The sequence below is a fragment of the Gopherus flavomarginatus genome, chromosome 5, assembly GCF_025201925.1.
Source record: "Gopherus flavomarginatus isolate rGopFla2 chromosome 5, rGopFla2.mat.asm, whole genome shotgun sequence".
NCBI lineage: Eukaryota > Metazoa > Chordata > Testudines > Testudinidae > Gopherus > Gopherus flavomarginatus.
Window position 1 is genome coordinate 38,472,735 of NC_066621.1, and position 19,141 is coordinate 38,491,875.

A 19,141-nucleotide genomic window follows, 5' to 3' on the forward strand; every position below is an offset into this window, starting at 1 on the left:
CCTCTCTGTCCCCCTGTCTTGCCCTGTCTTTCTTTCCTTCTCCTTGCCTTTCATTCTCCCCCTTTACTCTCTGTAAGACTGTGGGGTGTCAATGGGAAGGAAGGGGAACTCCTTCCAAGATTTACTCTCTTCCCAGTGCTTGAGAAGGAGCTAGAAGAAACTGCTATTGAGAGGGAATAATTGGAGTCCTGCCCAAGCTTGGCCTAGCACCCACCACTTCCAGTCCTGATCTATCCTGACCTGTGACCTCCCTTGTATCACCATAACAGTCATTCCTGACCTGTGACCAATTCTGCAGTACATACAGGAATGGTGCAGCACACTAGCCCCAGCTTTTGGGGGCAGGTAGGTCTGGGTGGATCCAGGGCTGTGGGTCATAGAATCACAGAATCATAGAAGATTAGGATTGGAAGAGACCTCAGGAGGTCATCTAGTCCAACCCCCTGCTCAAAGCAGGACCAACCCCAACCAAATCATCCCAGCAAGGGCTTTGCCATTAGGGTCTGAATTTGAATATCAGAGGGCTAGCCGTGTTAGTCTAGATCTGTAAAAAGCGACAAAGAGTCCTGTGGCACCTTATAGACTAACAGATGTATTGGAGCATAAGCTTTCATGGGTGAATACGCACTTTGTCACGTGCATCTGACGAAGTGGGTATTCACCCACAAAAGCTTATGCTCCAATACATCTATTAGTCTATAAGGTGCCACAGGACTCTGAATTTGAATGTGACTCTGCCTCAGATTTTCCGTGCCCTTGAGCAAGTCACTTGACTGTTATTATTATTTGTATTACAGCAGCACCCAGAGGCCCCAATTGAGATCAAGGCCCCAGTTTGCTGGGTGCTGAACATACATGTAGTAAGAAGCAGTTCCTACCCCAAAGACATTGTGGTCAAAGGGCCAGATTCTGCATCCCATCCTTATGTTGATTTAAATGGGATTGTTCCCAGAGCAACTTACTGCTCAGCATAAGTGCTCAGCATAGAGTTGCTCTGCAAATGTTTTTTTTTCCCCTGTAGAAACTTTTGACTATTTGGTGAAAAGTCAAAAAAAACCAAATTTTCAGACTAAAACTGAAAAAATGTTGGCTGAAATACAAACATTTCTGGCCTCTAATTTTCAGTTGAAAACATTTTGATTGGGAAATGCTGTCATGGTGTCTTGTGGGAGGTGTAGTTCAGGTGCCTCATGCTCCCATTCTCCTCTATGGGCTGTGCTGTCTAGAAGTACTACATTTCCTATGATACACCACAGCCTTCTCTCTGGCTGAGGTACTCATTGCACCATGGGAGACTGGGATGTGATCATTCCCCTCTATTTGACATTGGTGAGGCCTCATCTGAAGTACTGTGTCCAGTTTTGGGCCCCACACTACAAGAAGGATTTGGAAAAATTGGAAAGAGTCCAGCGTAGGGCAACATAAATGATTAGGGTGCTGGAGCACATGACTTATGAGAAGAGGCTGAGAGAACTGGGATTGTTTAGTCTGCAGAAGTGAAGAATGAGGGGGGGATTTGATAGCTGCTTTCAACTACCTGAAAGGAGGTTCCAAAGATGATGGATTTAGACTGTTCTCAGTGGTACCTGACGACAGAACAAGGATTAATGGTCTCAAGTTGCAGTGAGGGAAGTTTAGGTTGGATATTAGGAAAAACTTTTTCACTCAAAGAGTGGTGAAGCACTGGAATGGGTTCCCTAGGGAGGTGGTGGAATCTCCTTCCTTAGAGGTTTCTATCGTCAGGCTTGACAAAGCCCTGGCTGAGATGATTTAGTTGGGAATTGGTCCTGCTTTGAGCAGGCGGTTGGACTAGATGACCTTCTGAGGACCCTTCCAACCTGATATTCTATGATTCTATACTTATCTATCAGTCTGACCACATGTAAATTAAAATCACAATGGATGCCCAGCTACAGTCTAAGCCGAATACTAGTGAAGGGAGTATGATATCTTCAAGAAAGGGAATTTACAGGAAGAAATAAACAAGCAGGAGGCTATCCTGTCTGCAAATGAAGACAATGACTCATTGGTACTATATCTGGGGGTGCAGCGATACACCCAGTTTTCTTTCACAAGGGGACAAGCTGCCAGCTGGCTTGTGTTATGAACAGAGGATCCCAGCTGTTTGATGCTGGGAGACAAACTTTGGCTGCACTAATCTGTATGAGACAGAGGAATGTCTTGTCAGTTAAGTTTAGGCTCTAGACAGCATGCTATGATTTTGTTTTATATGAAAGGTGTGGTGGGTCAGGCACATGACTCTGGCTCCAGTACCACTGAAATGAGGGGTTAGGGTTAAAGCAGCATGGGAGTAGGGTGAGAGGATCAGACTGGTGGGGGAATAGCAGGCCACTGTTTGTAACCATTGGTTTCCATTAATTCTACTTGTTTCATCACGAATTTCTGATTTTGTTAACTAAATTTCTTCTTGTTTTTACTATAAACATATCCAAGTGCTGTGTGTTAAGCAGAGCAGTGAGCAGAGATGGAACTTGTAGGCTGGGGTGTATTTCTTTGGGACTTCCAGCTCTGAATTCTGTGAGCATCCAATGGAGCTGGGACTGGATGCTCAGTGGCTGGAGTGTGCTTGTTAGTCTGTACAGAGAGAAGGGGACCTGCAGAGGCCTGAAAGGCAGTGCTCATTTTGCCAGAAGCTGTTGACATTGGGGAGCTAACCTACTGCAGGCACAGATGGGGCTGGCTCATGCTAAGGGCAGGTAGTATCAAGGTCTTTCACAACCCTATGTACCCCAGCAAGCATCACAGAGGCATAGCATCATACAACGTAGTCTGGCTGGAGAAGGGGAAGTGCCCAGAAACGCTGGGGGCTTTTTTTTTTTTAATTTGTAGTAAGCAAACAGCAAGAAGGAAATGAAGAAAATAAAGAAAACTCTCTAGCAGAGATCTAGTGCACTAGTTAAGTGCTACTTGAATAGTCATTTTGCCATGTGTGTCCGGTCACACATGGCAAAATGTCTATTACAGTGACAAGTGACTATTACAGTGACAAGTGTTATTTTTCTCTCTACTGCCCACAGAGGAAGGTTGGGCTGGGATCTGCATCCGATTTCTGGCACTGCAGCCAATTTCCAGTGTGATCTTGGATGAGTCATTTAGTCTGATGATGATGAAATCACAGGTCAGAGACCATGAACATCCTCGACAGGCTCTGATAGGCATGGAACCACTTCAGTACCTCAGCTGATGATTAAGGTCTTTATATAAATCCACAGCTGGCTTCCCACATTACATGCAACCATCAAGCTTCCCCTATCTCCAGGGCCGGTGCAAGGATGTTTCGCGCCCTAGGCAAAACTTCCACCTTGCGCCCTCCCCTGTTCCTGCGGCAGCTCCCCCCTGGCCTGGGGAGCCATGCAGCAGCTGCCCACCCTAGCTCACCCTGCTCCACCTCCTCCCCATGGCTGCTTCACTTCTCCTGCCTCCCAGGCTTGTGGCACCAATCAGCTTAGGCGCCGCAAGCCTGAGAGGAGGGAGAAGTGAAGCATGGCGTGCTTGGGGAGGAGGTGGAGCAGGGGCGGGGAGTTCCCCTGCATGCCGCCCCCCACCTTACTTGCTGCAGGCAGTCCTGTAGCCCCCTGTCCCAACTCCCTCTGCCTAAATGCCAGTGGCAACTGGAACGGCTGAAGATCTGGCCGCCTCTGAAGAAAATGCTGCCCCCCAAATCCTAGCACCCTAGGTGACCGCCTAGGTCACCTAGTAGGTTGCACTGGCCCTGCCTATCTCCCATACTATCCACCTCTCTTCGCAGTAGATAGAGCTCATTTTCTTAGGGGAAGGGGGATGAAACACCCCCTGGCTCTGGCAGGCTGGGGCTGGGGAAGGGTCTCCCTCCCTCACCCCCCAACAGATCTCAGCTGCACTGGTTCCCTGAGTGCCTGCCTGACAGTAAACAGGCTGCTGCACAGCTTACAGGGAACTTAGGTCAGGACCCCCAATTTGAGAAATGGTGATCTTCCCCATGAAATTGTATAATATAGAGTAAAAACAAAAGACCAGATTTCATGGTCCAGGATGCATTTTTCCATGGCTGTGGCTTTGGTAGGACCTTACTAATAAGGCCACTTCCTTGTGCCCTTTTGGTAGGAGGATTGCACAGCAGAAATGGCTGTGCCTACCAATGGGTTATTTGTTCAGTGATTAGGAGATAACAGGTAGGTCTGAATTTGCTTTAGTTGGTCCAGTCGTGTTACCCAGGAATCTCTCAACCCAAAGCTTGGGGTAATTGTACTCTTTGAAAGGAAGAAGTCAAAGGGGGACACAACACATCTGTCTGATTAAAGATTGTTTTGATGAAAGCAATTTGGGTTTGTGCCAAACTTATTTTGAGGTCAAGGACTTAAAGATATGCTAAAGGATAAGAATACCACAAAACAAGAGTTACCCATGGTCTGGAGGGAGGGCCTCAAGTGGCCAGCTATCCACTCATCACTGGGGATTCCAAGAGATGTCCAGAAGGTTAAATCCAGAATTCCTCAGAACTGTCTAGCACCTTTATATTAGTAACTGCTACAATTACATCAACATGTCAAGGAGAGAAAACACATTAAGCAAGATTTTTAATCTGTTACAGCTGCAGGACTATTCCTGCACTACAATCTAAAGATTAGCTTGACTTCCTGTTTTAAAAAAACCACAAACAACCTGAGGCAGACGTAAGCTATTTTGAAATTGCTGACCAAGGAAGGCAGCAGGGTCATGCTCACATCTCATGGTCAACCCCCTCCTGATTAGTTATGCTAAGGCTGCTACAAAGGCTGTCAGCTGCTTTTGGCAATAAACATAATACATTCTAATACTAGCAGTAGCCTAGGCATTTTGCTGGGTTGTCAAAATCTCCCCTTATAGTGACACTTAGCCACTAGAGCTGTGTTGGTGGTGTAGGCTCTGGAATACCACGCTGTTACAGGATCTCCAAACCCAGCAGTGTATGTGAAACACCTAGGCTCTCAGTTCTAGAGAAAAATGTAGAGTGTCAGCTCTAGGCTGTTGCACACCTAGACTCTACTGCCCTGCATTTGTGACCTCTGCTTTGGAGAATCTGAATGCTTGTGCCAGCTGGATACATCAGCTACCTTCAGCCTCCACTCTCAGAGGACAAGTCTTGTGGGTAGATCTAGTACATGCCTCAGTCCTGGCATATTATGTAGAGGTCGTCTGTGGGGGAGTAGTAATGGAATTCTCCTAGGGAGCTCCTCTATTTTGGCCCTTAGAAGAAGTGCTCCCCTCAACACTGCCTCACGGATGCTTGAAGGAGACACATGCAACAGGGTGTTGCAATGCAGGAGAAACCTGTGCTGAACATAGATTTACCATAGTTGCAGTTATGCAAGGCTTGCTTCTTGCTCTCCTTAGCAAGTTGAGCTATGGGAACTTGTGCTGGTTAAGGCAGTCTTGATGCAGTTAATATTTGCTTGGAGGGACTGGTGCATGCATGAAGTCTAAGGTACAAGGGCCCCACAAGCTCACATAGAAGGCTACACCTGGGGCAGTGGGGGAAGGATACCACCTTTGGTTTACAGAAAGTAATACAATCTAACTACTGTTTCTGAGTACTGCATGCCATGGCCCACCCCAAGAGAATGGGGACCACAAGCAGGATACAACCAGTTTTATTGTTTTTTGTTACAATGTTCCTTCATGAGGGTTTTGGAACCTGGTCATCCAACCTTCTTTCTTCCAAAGCAGGATCACGGCAGTGAGGATGGAGACTACAGCCACCAGCAAGAGCCCAGCCAGGAGCACAGGAGACAGGTCCAGTCTAGAACCAGGGTCTGTGGGAAAAGTAGATCATGGCTTAGATGTGGCCAGGGGAGATGAAGGATACCTAGATTTATCTACCCTACCAGGGATGGGATAAGACTGACTCCATCCCTTCCCTACTCACTAAATCTAAACTGGAAGCAGGCAGATGGTTCTTTGCATTACTCCCTGCCCCTTAGGGAACACTGCTATCCAGCAACTTAAATCCCAGCTACATGCTTTTGAATAGGACATCCTCAGTTACTCTTGAGTCAGTCCTGTGTTCCCCACTCCCCAGACAGAGGCACGAGTAAGAGCCAGGCCAGATGGGAGTCCATGCATCCTCTACTGCTAGCAAGCTTCTGTTACCTCCTACAAGGCAGGTCATTGATTCAGTCCCTACCTCACCCCTTTACACATTGGCAGGAAACAGTGCCTCCCAATGAGACAGGACTGAAGTTGCCATGTGCTTGGCTGTGGTGTCTGACACCACTGAGTGGGGGATGTGAGATCTGAGAGGATAGTTACCTTCATTCCCATAGACTGGCTCTTTGAATGCCTCTGGGCTGTCCCAGAAAAATCACAGGCCCATGAGAGCTCACCGCATCAAGAGGCTCTGTCTCACTTTGGATAGTCAGGAACCGACGGCCTCCTGGGGGTAGGGGGGAGTAGAGAGAATTAGAGAATCTGGAGGCTTTTCAGAGCTGCCAGCAAGCTGAAGCACAGCTCACTCGGAACCAGCTGCTGGCCTGACAAGGGGGTGATCTCTGCTCACACCTCCAGGCCTCAGAATCAGGACTGTCCTGGAGGGCAAGGGGTGTTTATTGGTTCCTACACAGCTACAGGAGACAGTCAGGCCATTGTTACATCATGGCTGCCACAAGGATGGGCAAGGGATCTGACCTAGTGGTCTGTGTCAGATGTAGCTGTACTGAGTTACTTCATGCTGATGCATCATGCTTTTAGAGGCTGTGGAGTACCTTACTCACGCAGTTGATCCACTGGTCTGAGCTGGAGTTCACACTCCTTGCCAACTATTTCTATGCTGTAGAATATAGCTAATTGGACAGTTGAGAGCTCTGGCTGGGCTACAGCCAGTGTGGGTCTGGAACCAACAGCAGCATGACACACCCATGCCTAGAACAGAGAGGCCAGACTTACTTGCAGTTACCCCTGAGGGGCATATGGTCCTGCAGGACTCCAGCTGGGATGGTGAGCAGGCGGAGGCACTACAGAAGATGTACACCTAAACCAGACATGGCAGAAACCCAAGTTACATAATGCACTGGCCAGTCATCCTAGTCAGCAAGTGCACAGCCTCAAACCATGCATCCCCAAAAAGGACTGGTCCTTTTAACCTGTGAGGTCAGATTAGTTACTGTAATACTGGACTTGCATCTTCATTTGGAAAGTCTAGTCATAGTGTTCAGCAGAGGGCAATGCACCCTGGTACATCACCAGCCAAGGAGGTGCCAGTGTGTACAAGTCACTGGAAGATTTCCTCAGACTGATTTCTTGAGTAGGCAAAACCTATGAGTTTGCTATTCTGGATTGAGAACTGGGGTGGTATTTGTCCACTCCAAGGAGGCCCTACTCCAGCAGGGAAATCTTCATGCTATTTTCTAATTGGTGGACGGCAAAGATGCAGGTTATATTCTAGAGCTGCTTCCACCCAAGGTCAGTCTTGTACCCAGGTCATTAGTGACCAGAACCATGCAGTTCAGTGGTCATAGGGCTCAAGACCAATGTTCTTATGATAGATGAGCACTGCTCCTGAAGGGAAGTGGGGCTGAAGAACATGTGAGCCAACTCATCTACCACAACATGACCAAGGTACCAGGAGTCAGAATAACTCCTCACAGGGGCTGCAGCTTGCAACACCCTCCAAAATGGACCTTTTCCAGTTGGATGGGCAAAGTTCCTCTTTAAGAGGAAAAGGTTATTCAGGGGTCACTCCCCTGGCTGTAGTAGGAATGGCTACCAATGATAGGCATTCAGCCCCCCACCCCACTTACCAGTCCCTCAAGTACCATCTGGGAAGTAGAGTCCACAAAAGCAAAGGTGGAGAGGACAAAGCGCTGGTGATGAGTTGGGAGGGGCAGCTCAGATGAGGCAGGGTCCATGGGCACAAGCTGAGTTCTGTAGTTGTCTCCTAGGAATGGGCACCTAGGAACAAGGAGGGGTAGATTTAAGCAGGTTGCCAGGATTACCACTCCTTGAGAGCCAGTAATCCCTTTGTCCCCAGCCACTCACCCGTCCACCAGGATGGGCCACTGCGGCGCCTGCAGGGGGTTAGCACTTTGGGTGGCCCAGCACTGGTGCAGAACCAGAACCAGGGATGGGTCTGTTCTCTGCAGGATGCGAACCTCCACATAAACAGGGTCCCTGAGTACCTTCACCACAGGATAGTCTCTCTCCGTGAAATACGATCTGTAGTTCAGGTCTGTGGGGGAAGAGGGCAGGAGGAGAGCAGAGCTGAGCTGAGATGCCTGTGGGCCTTCAGGGAATGGGTTTGCTGCCCTGGAGTGAGGGGTCACCTACCTGTGGCGATACGCAGCTCAAGCCGGAGGGGTCCTGCCTGGATGACTGGAGCAGGTGTGGGGGGCAAGAAGACCGTGACCTGGACTGGCAGGAAGTCACTGGCATTGTAGATGCAGCGAGCATGGAGGCTGCACAGGGGAGAATAGAGGGTGGAGATGGGCTGAGGTTTGTTAGCCAAGCTAAGGTGTTTTAGGAGTCACATTGTGCATCTTCACCCTCCCCGTGGCGATTTGTACCCAGTTTAAATGCCCACCACTGCTCGATATGGCAAGATCCAAGTGCCACTCACTGAACGTATAAGATCCTACACAATTGCTCATTCCCAAGCTAATCTCAGGTTTTTGACCTTACTGCCTCAAGCTGTGATCTAGTCAAAGTGAACTTTGTTGGCGGATTTAAGTTGCACTTGGATGGAAGAGATCCAAGGGAAGTCTCCAATGAATAGTTGACAATTCAGTCATTGACACTTGTTCTTTTGAGTCAGCACCAAGTTAGTATAGGGAGAGGTGGGCAGTAGTTTCTTAAGAGATTCAGAAAGAGGCTCTAGTTACTTGCCATTAATTGCATGGTGGTTTGCTACAGTAGAAGCCATCCTCCTAGTATCCCAGCCACATTTTAGTCTTGTTTTATTCTTCCTTGTCATTGGACTGGGACATGCATCAAAAGTGTCAATTTTCCACAGGATATTTTAGAAGGATTTTAATCAAAGTTAATCTTTTATGACAAATTCCAACTGACTAGAGTCCAGAATTTTGATTTCTATTTTCCCCAGAAAGTCAGCTTTTCCCTCCTACTGAAATGTAGAGTTGTCAAGCTCTAGTATTTTGTAACAGTCCTGAATTGCAAGGCAGTGTTGCTTTGTGGTACTGGAAAATCAGCTGTCAACCACAGAGATGGCAGAATTAAGACTGACTTCGCAGCTTGAGATTCTTCTGTCCTGAAAAAGCTAGAAACTAAGGGAGTTGACAGGTGATCTATTAGATCCTCAGAGAGAGGATCTGTCTCACGCTGAAAGACTCTTGTCTATGCAGGACAGAAGTTGACCAACTTACACGAAGGTGCTGTCCCGAGTGATGGAGCCTTCTGGCCCAGTCTGTATGTCAATGCCAGAGATCAGCTGATTCTCATAGATCAATTTGTCCCCAATTACCTGGAGAGGAATAGGAAACAGGAGGTGTTCAGTCCCTTCTTGAAGCAGAAGAGTCTGTGCTACATGTCAGGGGATGTATTGTCACCTGGACTGTGGTGCCACATTGTGTGAGAGGGAAGCGGAAGAGCACAAAAGCTTCTGTCATCCTGATGGGATTGCACCCTGCCTGGGCATAGGCTAGCCGTATATTGTCCAGGATGATGGGGTGGTCAGACATGTCCCTGGAGACCACCAGAATAAAGTGACCATCCATGAGGCACTGAAGAGTGACTGCAACACAAAGGAGTAGGGTGAAGTACAGCAATTGCAGCCTAATGATGCTGAACATGTGGGGGTAGGAACCCCAACCCTTTATTACAAGCCAGAGTTAGGTTTGGGCACCGACATGCTGAGGGAAGAAGCCAATATTCACGGTGCCTCAGAACACAGGCTAGTACGCTGCCCCCCACCCCCTTTTTTTATTTCTCCTTCAGAAAGATAGAGAAGGCTATGGAAAGGAGGGCTTTGGGCCATATTCCCCCAATGGAACCCCCTGGAGATAAGATAGTTTCTTTCTACTTACCCTGCACTGGCAGAGCACACTCTGTATAGGCCCTTCATAACACCTGAGAAACCTCAATCAGTTTGAGAGAGTTCAGGCTTGCATTCTTGAGCCATTTCCTCTCCACCCTTATGGTTGGGGCAATGGGAATCATTGTGGAGAGCTCCCATGCTTTAAGTGGGAAGGACCACAAACCTGGGTGTGAACATCTATGGATGTACTCAGTTTACATCAACTCTGGGCCCTGAATACGTGATCTGGGGACACTTTCCATCCCCTGCTTCTTCACCCTGCCCAATGGAAATGGAGTGAGACAGCAGCAGTTGCTGGCTCAGGGCCTAGCTCCTCCAACTGAGTGTTATCATGTGAACATGCCCTGAGATCTATGGGACAGAACTCCTTCAGCTGGTCCCTTACCTGTGTTTCCATAGTAGCAAGGAGTAGTTGGGTCAGTCCTATCATAGCAGCAGCCAGCCTGGAAGCAGGCAGCTTGGTCAAGGGCATTTGCACAGGGGATCTTCCCAGCCACCACTTGGCACTGCTCCGGTGTCAGGCGGGCACCTGGAAGATCAAGATACAGACCATTGAGCACAGAAGATGATTGGCGCACAGCACATGGCCACTTTGCTACCCCAATACACTTTTGGGTACCACTGATGGTGTGGAGAGGTCATCTGATCCGTCTCTGGCCTGGTTAGGACATGCCTCAGGATTAGGGTAAAGAAAGTCTAGGGCCCCAGGAGACAGTGGGATGAAGCCTTCATTTGTTTGGTCTTCCCCCACAACTACTGTCTTTAAGGACCCACAAGAAAACAATGGATAGACTAGCCCACCCCCTTATTAGGCCTTATTGGTAAACAAATGTTCTCTGGTTCCACATCTGTTTTTACTGAGTATGGTTTCAATTTGGTCCTTCAGTTATATCAGTAGGCCTTTTCATTTAGGCTAATTCAGCCTGTCTCCTTGATACCTCTCCTGCATCACCACTTCATGACATTTTTATAAACTTTCACATTTTACAGTGAATCTCACAATTAGAGTAAATGTGCAGACCCAATCACCACAACAGATCCCACCCACACAGGTGTTACACAATACCCATGGACCAGACACCACATGCTCAGATCCACCCTCCACACCACATTAGTACAAGAAAGGTCATGGTTCTGTTATTATCATCCAGCCCCAGTCCCTGACACAAGTCATGATGGTTCTTGGTAGAGGCCTCAGAGTCAGCATTGGCTAAGTTCTGAATCTGAAGGTGTTCTGCAGTGTCCTGGGCAAGGGTGAAGGACAAATACAGCTTCCCTGAATCCCAGCAGTAGAGACACAGGAGAACGTACCGATATTACTCAGTGGAGGATAGATTTGCGACACCAGGCCCGGCTGCGGCTGCGGCTGCGGCACCGGGCGCACCAGGCCCGGCTGCGGCTGTAGCTGCGGCACCGGGCGCACCAGGCCCGGCTGCGGCTGTAGCTGCGGCACCGGGCGCACCAGGCCCGGCTGCGGCTGTAGCTGCGGCACCGGGCGCACCAGGCCCGGCTGCGGCTGTGGCACTGGGCGCACCAGGCCCGGCTGCGGCACCGGGCGCACCTGGCCTGGCTGCGGCTGCGGCACCAGGTGCACCAGGCCCGGCTGCGGCTGTAGCTGCGGCACCGGGCGCACCAGGCCCGGCTGCGGCTGTGGCACCGGACGCACCAGGCCCGGCTGTGGCTGCGGCACCGGATGCACCAGGCCTGGCTGCGGCTGTAGCTGCGGCACCGGGTGCACCAGGCCCGGCTGCGGCACCGGACGCACCAGGCCCGGCTGCGGCTGCGGCACCGGATGCACCAGGCCCGGCTGCGGCTGTAGCTGTGGCACCGGGCGCACCAGGCCCGGCTGCGGCTGTAGCTGCGGCACCGGGTGCACCAGGCCCGGCTGCGGCTGTAGCTGCGGCACCGGGCGCACCAGGCCCGGCTGCGGCTGCGGCACCGGGCGCACCAGGCCCGGCTGCGGCTGCGGCACCGGGCGCACCAGGCCCGGCTGCGGCTGTAGCTGCGGCACCGGGCGCACCAGGCCCGGCTGCGGCTGCGGCACCGGGCGCACCAGGCCCGGCTGCGGCTGCGGCACCGGATGCACCAGGCCCGGCTGTGGCTGTAGCTGCGGCACCGGGCGCACCAGGCCCGGCTGCGGCTGTAGCTGCGGCACCGGGCGCACCAGGCCCGGCTGCGGCTGCGGCACCGGGCGCACCAGGCCTGGTTGTGGCTGCGGCACCGGGCGCACCAGGCCCGGCTGCGGCTGCAGCTGCAGCACCGGCCGCACCAGGCCCGGCTGCGGCACCGGCCGCACCAGGCCCGGCTGCAGCACCAGGCCCGGCTGTGGCTGCGGCACCGGGCGCACCAGGCCCGGCTGCGACTGCGGCTGCGGAACCGGGTGCACCAGGCCCGGCTGCGGCTGAGGGTCCGGGTGCACCAGGTCCGGCTGCGGCTGAGGGTCTGGGTGCACCAGGCCCGGCTGCGGCACGTAGCGCATGGTTAAGTCATGTTCAGTGGGTTTGGGGCAGGTCATGTTCACGTCATAGGTGGCAGCAACAGCTCTGGTGCTCAGAAGTTCTTCTACACGGACCCGAAGGTGGTTACGGCCATCCTGTAGAAAAAAGAAAGTGCAAGTATTAGGTGTGTCAATCAACCTTGAGGTATTAATAGAAGTAGGCACAGGGAGACTAGTAGGGAGCCAACCACTTTACCTCACTGCTGGGGGTTATGGGAGAGGTTAGTACAATTTGTTGGACAGCCCACAGTAAACACTTCATGGCTGAGATGCTCAGTGACACTTTCTGGACTAGAGCTAAGGACTGTGCTTTGCTGGGATTCAGGCACAGGTCTTTGTAATGGGAGCATAGAGGATGCCATGGAGGTCAGAGGTGCAGAAACTCACCTTCTTCAGCACATGACAGCCATTGTAGCCTGTTGAGAAGATCACAGCCCCGTCCTGGTTAGATGTGACCCAGTGGAGGCAGATGGAGCAGTTAGTAACCTCAAAGGCTGTCCCAAACTCATCTGTGGAGATAGCATGGAAGTGGCAGAAGAACCTTGACATGAGACAGTTCCTTCAGCACCCTTCCCCTACCTCAGTAGTGCAGAAGACCAATGTCTTTTAAGTATTCCTATCTGGAGCAGGGACAGTGGTCCACTACATTGTGGAGTCTCAGTGAAGCTCGGGTAGGCCTGATCCTAAAATAGGGAGATTCCCCTTTTATAAGGGATCAGCTGATTCCAAAGTGAGGTTTTGGGACATAGTCCTATTACAACACTGCAGGGACTCCAATGTAAAGTTATCCCACTAGACAAGCCTAGGCCACATAAGCAGCTGAGAACTCAAAGCCACTCTTTTGGGAGGTTACAAGAAGGCTCGTGTCCTCTGTCTTCAGTCCAGGACTTACAACTGAGAGGCTTATTTTGGGACAGGAGCATGTGCAATAACACAAGCTAGAAGGAAGAGAGTTAGGTCTGGTACCAGCCTGTTTAGGCCATCCAGACACATCCTAGGAGCAGTGACTCACAGGATGTGCTGTGAGGCATAAAGAATAGTGTCAGTTCCAAGTAACAGCACCTGTATTCCCCACTTGTGGTCCCTTGAGGTCATCTACTCTAGGTCCTCAGTTCCTCTGCCATCACTTCTCTTGGGCAGAGGCCTGCACCTCTGCCTCCTGACCAGTGTGTTCCCTGCCTATACTGCAGTATCCCCAGCAAGTCAGACTGCCGAAATGGCCAGCACCTGCACTTTGCTTTCTCTCCAATAGTTGGGCCCTACCAAATCCACCAACCATGAAATCTGGTCTTGTGTGCTTTTACCCTATACTATGTAGATTTCACGGGGGATACTAGCATGTCTCAAATTGGGGGTCCTGACCCAAAAGGAAGTTGCAGGGGGTCACAAGGTTATTTTTGGCAGGGGTGGTGGTCATGGTATTGCCACCCTTAGTTCTACACTGCCTTCAGACAGCCAGAGAGCAGCAGCTGTTAAAATATCAGGGTTGGAAGGGACCTCCAGCAGGACCGATCCCTAACTAAATCATCCTAGCCAGGGCTTTGTCAAACCTGACCTTAAAGGAAGGAGATTCCACCTCCCTAGGGAACCCATTCCAGTGCTTCACCACACTCCTAGTGAAGAAGTTTTTCCTGATATCCAACCTAAACCTCCCTCACTGCAACTTGAGACCATTACTCCTTGTTCTGTCATCTGGTACCACTGAGAACAGTCTAGATCCATCCTCTTTGAGGTGCCCAGCACCCCACCAGCAGCACAGAAGTAAGAGTAGCAGTACTGCAATTCTCCCCCCCCCCCCCGACCTCCTGTTTGGATCAGGATCCCTACAATTTCAGATTTAAATAGCTGAAATCATGAAATTTACAGTTTAAATCCTGTGACTATGAATTTGGTAGGGCCCTAGCTATGACCAATGTATTGCCAGCTGCTGTAAGTTACTACGCAGAATCTTCTAAGCAAGCACATTTATTCTTAAGACAGAGAAGATGTTAAAAAAAGATCCTACATGCATGCTAAGAAGCTGACCAGAGGGCACCACAATGGCCAGCTCAAGCTCTGGTAGGTGTTACTCCTTCCAGCTTTTCCCCAAGCATTGCCCCCCAGTCCTTGGTGAGACAGGTCTGTCCCTTTGCTAAGTCAGCTTAAACTCAGGCTCTTTTTCCAGGAGTCCTTTCCTGGTCTGTTGGTCCCCAGACAGCCCAGTTTGAACTAGTGTATAGGAGCCTCTCCAGGAGGTGGTACCTCTCTAGGGGTTAAGGCAAAACAGCCAGCTTGCATAATGGCCATTCACTGTTTTAAGTTCCTGGAGGAGCTGCAGTAGCTGCTCCTCCATATTGGGGAGCACAAGTTAGCACTAGACCAGTCATTAGGACAATGGATACTTATATTTAATTCAACAACAAGGCCTCCCATGGATATGCAGGAAGTTACCCCCAGTCAGTTAGACTAGCGCAGGAGTTCAAGATCTAAAGTCAACAGGCAGGCCAGCTGAGATCGTGGCAAAAGGAAGGAGGTCACCTCACAACTGAAGGTTAAGAGATCACATCCCTGCTCCAGCCTGCCCAATGGAACTAATTAAGTCAGAAGCTCCCAGTTAACACCATTAACAGATGGAAAGGCATAGGACCCCACCAGGCAGCCACTTACCCACAACTTGGAAGCGGACAGTGCGGCCTGGGCTGGGAAAGACCAGCAGCTGCATCCCATAATCTCCACAGTCATACTCATATTCACGCTGCAAGACAGAGAAACTGACCCTAAGGAAGTCCTCCTGCCCAAGTGCTGTCCCCAGGGACCAGAGCAGTACTAAGCTCACAAAATACCTATAGCCCAGCCCCATGATTTCAGGAGCTGCTAGCAGAACCCTGCCCAGCAGCCACTTCCCATTACAAGAAAGCTAGGGGACTGGAGCTTTATAAAATCAGTGTGGGAAGGGGCGGGCTGCGAACCATGAGAACAGAGAAGCTGCAGCGGTGAAGCTCCCTGCTGCTCCTGAAGGGCCAGGTCACAAGTGCAAAGCTCAGGGTGAAAGGGAAATGTCAGCAAAGCTCCTACCCCCATCTTCAAATGCAACCCCAGCTTCCTGCCCTCCCCCCAGTTCTTGTTTTGATATTGTGATGGAAATTGAAGCTTCCCTCTCCACATGAACTTCTTTTCCCCTCTATTTCTCTGTGTTCCTCTTTTATGTAGTGGTGCAGATCTCTGCCTGCCATGCAAGAGACTGGGGGTTGATCACCCTGTGGGGAGGCAGCATGTTTGATGAGATTGCCTGCCATAGCAAGGGACTGCACCTGATGTCCCACAGTTTTCTTTCCAGTCATGTATTTGCCTCCTTTGTCTATATTTATTCTCTTTTCCTCCTCCACATCCTCATCCCTCCAAGCTGCTCAGAGCTCTTGGTACACATTCATTGAGCTTCGCTACACATCTGGCGAGAGAAATAAGTATCATTATCCCCCTTATACAGAGGGGGAAACTGAGGCAAGGGGCAGCACAGCAACATGCCCAAGGTCACTATGGGGAATTAACTGTGTTGCAGAGATCAGCTTCCAGCTTGTCTGGTCTATGAAGATGTTCAGGGTCACTCAGGTGTTGGTCAATGGTTCTGGGCTGATGGTGAAGGGTTGTGGGTGGGTGGCCTTTGCCAAGGGAGTCTTGCAAACATAGGTGGGACAGTTCTGCAGCACTGCTGAGCAGCCGTCCTTCTGATTAACCTAACATGACAGGTGAGGAACAGAAGAATTGGAGACTTTATCACCAGAAAATGCCTATTAGGGTGTTGTGCCAACTACTGCAGCCATCATGCTCACCTGCTATCCGCACACATTCCACCTATTGCACTCATTGTGTGTCCCTAACCCAGCCATTAACATTACTTATTTTGTAGCACCCAAAAGTGTGTTTTGCACTTCCCTAAAACAAGTACAGACACAGACCTTGCCCCAAGGAGCTTCTGATCCTAGCCCTTGTCTACACTAGGGATTTCTCTTGGTTCCAACCGTTGGTGTCTTTCACTACCATGTTTTCCTTTTGACGAACTTGAAGCATTTCTCAGCATGGATCTGTGTAGGGTATGTCTACAATGCACACTAAGTCTAGGTCTGTGGGATCCAGTGTTTCCAAGCCTGCACTTGAGCATCCATACTGCACTGTAAACCTGGGTTTATAATTGTTGGACCCGGGTTTCTCAGCCATGCTAACATCCATATCACACAACACAGACCTTCTTATTTGGGCCTGTGGCTTGAGCTGTGCCTACACTGCAAAATGACAGGACTTGGACCTGAATTGCAGTAGGACTTGGGCTCTGACCCACCCCCACAGCAGGCAGTACCAGATTTACCATGGTGCTGGGCCCACAGTCCAAAGGGGCCCTGGCCCAGCCAGCTGTCCTCCGCCCCACCCCAGTGGGGGCAGAAGCTTAGTGCTGCCAGCTCCTGCTATAGCAGGGCAGGCTCTGACAGCAGCCAAGCTCCTCCCCTGCCTCTTTCCTCATTGTGCTATGTTCCCTCCACCCTGCTCCCTGCAGCCGATCAGCTGCTTGCCCGCAGGAGGGAGGAGGAGGAGGAGGAGAACCTCAGCTCCCAAGATCAGCGAGCATGGAGGCAGAGATGGGGCTTTGGGGAAGAGGCTGGAATAGGGGCATACCCCTTCCAGCCCCCTGCCATGAGGACCCCTATGACCCCAGCCCATACCCACAGCCCTCGCCCACCTTGACCCCCCCTCACACACACTCAGCCTCCTGCCATAACTCCTGCACCCCCTCACCTCCCCAGCCCTGACCCCTGCTCTCCCCTCACACCTCCCCAGCCCCCTGCCCTGACTCCTGTGCCCCCCACATACCCAGCCCCCCCACATCCCATGCCCCGAATCCTGAACTCCCCCATCCCCACCCCCATCCTGACCATCAAATGTGAGCTCTGCACCCCCTGCATTCCCACCTGCACTCCTCACACCAAACAGAAGCTGCCCCAGGTAAGCGCTCCACACCCCAACCCTGAGGCCCCTCCCTCACCCTAGCTTCTGGCCAGACCCCGCACCCTAATGTTGTTTTACAATATTTGGAAAGATCATTAAGTGGTCCGTTGAGACCCTCTGCAATTTTTAAGTGGTTTGTGGAAAAATAAGTTAGGCTACAAGAACAATCAAGATACCTCACTTTATTTTCATTTAGTTTCTATTACTTATAGGAGGAGAATGAAGAAAAAAGAATGAAAAAAAAACAGGGGCACAAGGAGATAAGAGAATGTTCTTTTTCTTGGCTGGGTCCCAAGGACGGGACCCAAAAATGAAGCTGAGCACACGGCCAGGGAGCCCCACTAACTCTAAATCCACCACTGGCTGTCATGTCACCTGGGCTGGGAATACTGTCAGCTGATCCCCACAGTCTCCAACCTATGTGGGCAATACAGCAGACATGGCCCTGCCCATTAGTTCCTCTCCACTCCCTAGCCTACCCACCCCTTGCTTCCCACTACTTAAGGCTTAGCCCTCTCACTTTTTAAAATGATTGCTTGCGCCTCCCCCAGGCTTTTCTGGCAGCCCTGTTGCCAGGTATCCCTGGAAACTCCAGTACAAAATGGGGCCTGGGTGTCCAGTTAGTGCTGACTGGAAACTTAAAAAAGTCAGTTTATAGGCGTAAGCACATTACCCTCCACTCCTCCCACTCCCAACACCCACCCTAGAGGGCTGGAAGAGAACCTGTGCTGCTGCTGGATGTCATGGAACATAGGGAAGTCAGGGACCTGCACCCCCCATTTCCTGCAATTCACCATGACTCTTAGCCAGCCAGTAAAACAGAAGGTTCATTAGATGACAGGAACACAGTCAATCAGGTCTGTCTTGTGGGGTAGGGAGTCCAGACACCAGTGCTGGGTCTCCCTCTGTTTCCCTAGCCAGCTCCAAAGTGCAACACCCTCCAGCCCCTCCTCTGTCCTTTGTCTCTTTCCCCAGGCCAGGAGGTTATCTGATCTCTGTTCTTCAAGACCTTCAGTTGGCACCTTGCAGGGGAGGGGCCCAGGCCATCAGTTACCAGGAGACAGTGTGTCAGCCCTTCTCTGTGCAGACAGCATCACACCTGCCCTCTAGGGCTCTGCAACAATCACACAGCCTTATCCCACCACCTAGATACTTAAGAAATGCATAGGGGAAACTGAGGCACCCACAGTATTCAGAGAAAACTAAGAACATTCCCACTTTGTCACACTGGAGGAGGGGCAGCTCAGTACAGAGAGAGATGAAGAGAATGGGCTAGAACCAGAGAGAAGGTAGGGACCTGCTCTATGTGGGTAGGGGTGGGGGATCCTGTTTACCCCCTCTCCAGCCCTGCTGCGCTTGCCGTTTACCCCTGGCCCCTGCCTTACTCCAGGGACCAACCCTAGCTCCTGCCCCACTGTGCTTTTGCCCCAGCCCCTTTTACAATCATCCCCCGGGGGGGCCACAAATATGTTTGGAGCCAGGCCCACAAAAAGTTAATCCAGCCCTGCTAGCAGGGTCCTAGGACCTGGGTCCTGAGTGTTTGCTGACCTGAGTCAGACTGATTTGTGTGTGTACAGGAGTGGGGCTTGGACTCAAACCCAAGTAAGACATACCCAAAGTCTCACAGTTGTCCTATCACTGAG

At 51.0% G+C, this 19,141-nt stretch overlaps 1 protein-coding gene across 1 annotated transcript; it reads right to left on the bottom strand.

Moving 5' to 3' along the window:
• Positions 1–5,614: 5,614 nt before the first annotated feature.
• LOC127052651 (zona pellucida sperm-binding protein 1-like) lies at positions 5,615–15,532 on the bottom strand. Its single transcript, XM_050956537.1, is given in 15 exon segments — positions 5,615–5,792; positions 6,289–6,328; positions 6,330–6,412; positions 6,922–7,006; positions 7,776–7,926; positions 8,014–8,203; positions 8,302–8,429; positions 9,354–9,451; positions 9,537–9,721; positions 10,410–10,553; positions 11,336–11,365; positions 11,960–12,226; positions 12,482–12,617; positions 12,909–13,030; positions 15,168–15,532. Coding segments are annotated over 15 exon segments (2,001 nt in total). The 5' UTR covers positions 15,361–15,532; the 3' UTR covers positions 5,615–5,643.
• Positions 15,533–19,141: the final 3,609 nt, after the last annotated feature.